General features: G+C 45.9%; 1 protein-coding gene across 1 annotated transcript; it reads right to left on the minus strand.

Moving 5' to 3' along the window:
• Window positions 1-1,661: 1,661 nt before the first annotated feature.
• Window positions 1,662-4,907, minus strand: SIKE1 (suppressor of IKBKE 1; the record flags this gene model as incomplete). Its single annotated transcript, XM_009076983.1, has 4 exons — window positions 1,662-2,051; window positions 2,438-2,551; window positions 4,362-4,504; window positions 4,802-4,907. Coding segments are annotated over 4 exons (453 nt in total), but the record flags the coding sequence as incomplete, so codon positions are not given.
• Between the last annotated feature and the right edge of the window lie 264 nt (window positions 4,908-5,171).

Genomic DNA, 5,171 nt, shown 5'->3' on the forward strand with positions numbered 1-5,171 from the left:
GGCTGAGCCTGACAGAGCTCCAGGAGTGTTTGGCCAATGCTCTCAGGTACAGGGTGGGATTTTGGGGTGTCCTGTGCAAGGTCAGGAGTTGGATTCAATGATCCTTGTGAGTCCCTTCCAGCTCAGGATATTCTGTGATTGTATGAACACATTCAGACTTCTGCCCTTTCTGCCCCACTGCTAATTAATAAACTCAATCAAAGCAACTGCCATTTAGTTTCCATTATTTTCTGGTTGCACAGCAACAGCCCAATTGGAGGAACATTAACCTACACAGGGATAGTGCAGATAAAAACACATCAGCACAGGCATTTTGGGTTATGTTGACTTAAAAGGGACAAAATGCAACATTTTGCTCACTGTAATATTTCATTCAGGCAAGGTAATAATTAGAGGAGGTGCCAAAGACTTGGGAATATGTGGAATGCATGGAATTCCCCCCCAGGACTCACAAACAGAACACACTCAAGAAAATACTTCCCATTGGAGGTTTTTTTTATTCCCTCCTAAACAATTTCTAATAGAAAAGGATTGTACACAGTAACACTCCTGTACAGGAATCCCTTACAGCTACCAAACAGTCCTGCTGGATACTCCAAAGGTTCACGAGGTGATAAGCACAGGAACAAGTCACTTTCTGCCTCTATTGAAAGTCTGGGGGGAATTAGATGTTTATTGTTCTTAAGAGGATTAATCTTTGATCACAGGGAAGACAGAAATGTTTGTATAAAAATGTCATTAAAAGGATCACCTACAACACTGTTTCATTTCCTGCAGGAACCACAGAGCACCTGTCACTGGGCTCATCTGTGATGTGACTTTTAACAATCTGTGTGTGGTTGGTTTGGATTAGTTTTGAGGCAAACCTGAGCTCCCTCTCCTGAATCCACAGCAGTGGGAGGGCACAGAGCTCTGATCTGAGGGTGCTGTGCTCCACGCAGGGTCTGAGCACACCCACTGATCAGGGCTGGCCAGTACACACACACTGGGAGCACTGGTAAGGCTGGAACAGGTCTACCCATCAAAAAAAAACATTAGTCAGCTATGCAATGTCCTTCAGAAACTCCCAGGTGTGTGTCAGGAAGGCTCAGCCACTCCCATCTTCACCCCTAAAACAAGGTAAAGTTTGCTCCAAAGGGGAGTGACTACTTCAAGTGCTCTACTGGCAACTGCTCTTCTCTTACCTGGCTCTAAACAGTGTCCAGGTGACAAAGTCAGCCCAGGTGACTGTATCACTCCAGGTGACAAAGTCAGCTCAGGAAACTCCCAGGTGTGTGTCAGGAAGGCTCAGCCACTCCCATCTTCACCCCTAAAACAAGGTAAAGTTTGCTCCAAAGGGGAGTGACTACTTCAAGTGCTCTACTGGCAACTGCTCTTCTCTTACCTGGCTCTAAACAGTGTCCAGGTGACAAAGTCAGCCCAGGTGACTGTATCACTCCAGGTGACAAAGTCAGCTCAGGTCAGGTTAGTGTCACTCCAGTGTCAGCCCAGCCACACACTGAGGGTTCCCCCTGCACACCAAACTGCTCTGTGCAGGCACAGCAAACCCTGTCCCTGCCCTTCACACTGTGGTTTTTGGATGATCTCCTATTCCTTCTCTCAGACACAGCAATCACAACCTGCACTATGTCCTCCAGCTATGGACAGGGTGGATTCCAGAGCCACCTGCACAGCTGGAGTTACTAGCTAAAGCTCCTAAAAAACAACCAAGGGAGAAGAAATGAACCATCACAAGGGAGGACACGTCGAATGCTTCAGTTAAGCATCTGAGTGCTGCAGTTCCTGAGACAGAGCAGCAATGCAGCCCCTGCCATCGACAGCAACTCCAGAAAAATGCAGAGAAAACAGCCCACACAACTGGAAAGATAAAACAAATATACAAGGAAACACCTGAAAGAACAAATCCTTGTCGGGTAGTTTCCTAACAGTCTCTGGAGGTTTGGAGATGAGGTTTTTGTGGCCTAAGCCTCACAGTCAGGCAGATCTTCTCTCCCCACCTCGAAGGATTCTTTGCTGATGGACAACAGCTCACGAAGCTCTTTGTTTTCAAGCTGCAAAGTCAATATTTTCGCTGAATTAGAAAGGAGCTAATTCACAATTAAAGGACTGTAAGATAAATGAGTTAATTCACAGATGATAAACTTCCAATAGCTTCACTCCTTCACAGCTAAATAAAGCACTTGTCATATAGGTATTAATTCAGTGCTGGCACTGGGGGAACCTCATCATCAACAACTTATATTTGGCTTCTGCCTTTACATACACACAAACATGTATAAAATACAAAGAGTTGAAGATAAACAGATCATGTTCTGTTTCCTCACCCCACCCCCAAATTTTGAGTGTTATAAATCCTTGGCACAAACACAGAAACTCCAGAGTAAGTCTAGAGACTCTTAAATCTCAATCCATCCTCAGCAATTGTATCTGTTCTTACCTCCAACTGAGCCAGTTTCTCTTGGACTTTATAGTACTGATCATCATCCACCTGAACAGCTTTTCTCATCACCTCTCCCATCTCACATATTCTGTCTATTTGACTTTCAATTTCCTGGAAGACAGAAAAGTAATACATTCAGTGTGTTCAGGCACAAGCAACAGTCATCATTTATCCCTTGTAAATCACTTCAATTTTCCTGATTTTGGATTCTTTTCATGTTCTGAATTTTAATCCTTCCTAACTTGCATATTTAAAGGAGAGAACATATTCCTTATTGTCCTTTATCATGAGTCACCAGGGAAAGTAGAGATGAGAATCACAGCAGAGCAAGGTCAGGCACCATGACTTACTAACAGGGAAATACCTTCAAGTGTGACAAGGACTGAGACAACAGACTCAGGTTCAGGTGAATGTGATCAGTAAGCAGCAAGTTTTCTATTTTTATTAGAAAAGCCTGACTGAATCTGTAAAAACACTGAGTATAAAAGCAAAGGAGACTTCAAGTAGCAGTGGTGGGGGGGGAACAGCCTCACTCAGGACTCCAAGCAAGAAAATTAAACCAACTAAGACCAGATTTTACTGAGTGTGTCCAGAAACATCTCTAATCCTTCAGAAGATGTATTTTGATGAAGCTCAGAAATGCACACAGAACAAACACTGAAAAATTCCAACATAGAATGCAGCAACAGCTCCTGTTTGAAGAGCAATAGATCAGCTAATGTTACAGGGTGGAGTTTCTTTTCTCTAAGTGCCTGTAGTTCTCCCACTGCCTCTGGAAGATAAATGTCTCACAGAGCAGAGAATTCAGATTTGAATTCCATTATTCAGGAAGTATGTAAACAAATTAGAGCATCTAGCAGACAGCTGGATGAACGAGAAAGTCTTCCGGGAAGAAAGTATTTGTGTTATTTTCTAAACAAAGATGGTTATAATAAGAAAAGAGCTCTTTAAGAGATATTAAAATGTTGTTATTATTCTCCAAGTGGTGGGTAGGAAATAACTCAGGGACTTAACCTGAAGTATGGAAGATCTTGCCTAGATATTGAGACAGCCTAAGGGTATCCCATCAAAGGTTCTTCCAGAGCCTTTTCAGCTTTTCATTTCCCAGTTCTGTTCAAATGCAGCAAGAGCAATTCATGCACTCAGGCAAGCACTGGAATCAGACACTGCTCCACCACTTACCTTCACAAGCAACCCACACAAGAGAACTAGTGAGTTGCCATGCATCAGTGCAATGATACATGTGCAGACAGTTAGACTGACTCTAGTCCCAAATAAAAATACACCAGGCATGAGATGTCACTGGGTTGAACCCACTTGTTGTCTAACCACATAAAAAAGCATTTTAACAAATGCCTAATGCAATTCATAACTCTTGGATAGAGTTATAATGTTACTCTGTTGTTATTAGCTACTCAAACCTGGGACAGGCAGCAGTTAGCAGTAGCCACATCTCATGGACAAAGAGACACTTTCAGTGCACAGAGTATCTAGACTTAAAAACACTTGGGAGTGAAGATCTTGAAAGAACTAAACACACTGCAGCTCACAGAAACTGAGCAGGTCCTTTTCCCTCTGTTACAGTGACTGAACAGGCACAGTAACAACTCTGGTGTCTTGGATTTTACTGTAGAGCATCAGGTGCATTAAGCTTATGCTAGGGAATTCACCAGCTGGTGCCAAAGAACAAGCCTCCACCTGAGCTGTGAAGGTGTTGTGCCTTTCAGTGGCTTCTGTGACAGCTGTTACAGACTGTGTGCTCTGAAAGGAACAGAGGGAAAATACCAGCAAAGAGAGACAAGAGCTTCAGAAGACCTAACTTGGACCAGAGATATTGCAGGAGTGGAAACAAAGGCTGTATGACAGCAAGCAAGGGACAGGGACAGGGCTTGAACCCTCTTTTGTTCCCATCACACCTTACCACAGAATTAGCCTGATGAACCTTCAAGGTTGGTTCTGCATCTTCAGCTTTTCTCCCTTCCAAAAGCTGCAACATCTGCTTCCTGTACTTGCTCATGATGAGCTCTAGTGCATCCTGGTGCTCCTCCAGTGAGACCCACAGCTCTGCAGAACACAGTCACAAACGACAGTCTCACAGCAGTGACAGCAGCTGCCTAGAGGTGCTGAGTACCAGCTGCTGCCATGGTCAGCTCTGCCCCACTGCTCCCTGTGACAGCACAGCCCTGGCACTGCACTTGGGGCTGCCTGGACTCTGTCACAGGCAGAGTCACAAGACACAGCCTCACTCCCCTCGACACCACCCTCCAGCCTGGACCACCGAGTGTGCTGCATCCCCCAGCAGCATCCCCTGCACCCCACCCCAGTGAGGTCCCTCTGCACATCACCCCCAGCACTGCTCACCCCTGTTCTCCTGCTGCAGGTCACGGATCTGTGTGTTCTCCTGCGCCAGCAGCACGTGTGGCCGCAGCCGGGACGGGTCGAGCCGTTCCACCGGGGCTCCCGGGCCCTGCCGAGACACGATTGGACCTCTGTGTGTGTGTATGTGCCTTGAAGGAACACAGCTGTATGTGTGTGTGTGTGTGCCCTGCCTGGACACAGCTGTGTGTGTGCCCTACCTGGACACAGCATTGTGTATGTGTGTGCCCTACCTGGACATAGTTCTCTCGGTGTGTGTGTGTGCCCTGCCTGGACACGGCTCTGTGTGTGTGTGTGCCCTGCCAGGACACAGCTCTGTGTGTGTCTATGTGTGCCATGCCTGGACACAGCTCTG

This window comes from Acanthisitta chloris, unplaced genomic scaffold (assembly GCF_000695815.1).
Source record: "Acanthisitta chloris isolate BGI_N310 unplaced genomic scaffold, ASM69581v1 scaffold8666, whole genome shotgun sequence".
In the NCBI taxonomy this organism is placed as follows: Eukaryota; Metazoa; Chordata; class Aves; order Passeriformes; family Acanthisittidae; genus Acanthisitta; species Acanthisitta chloris.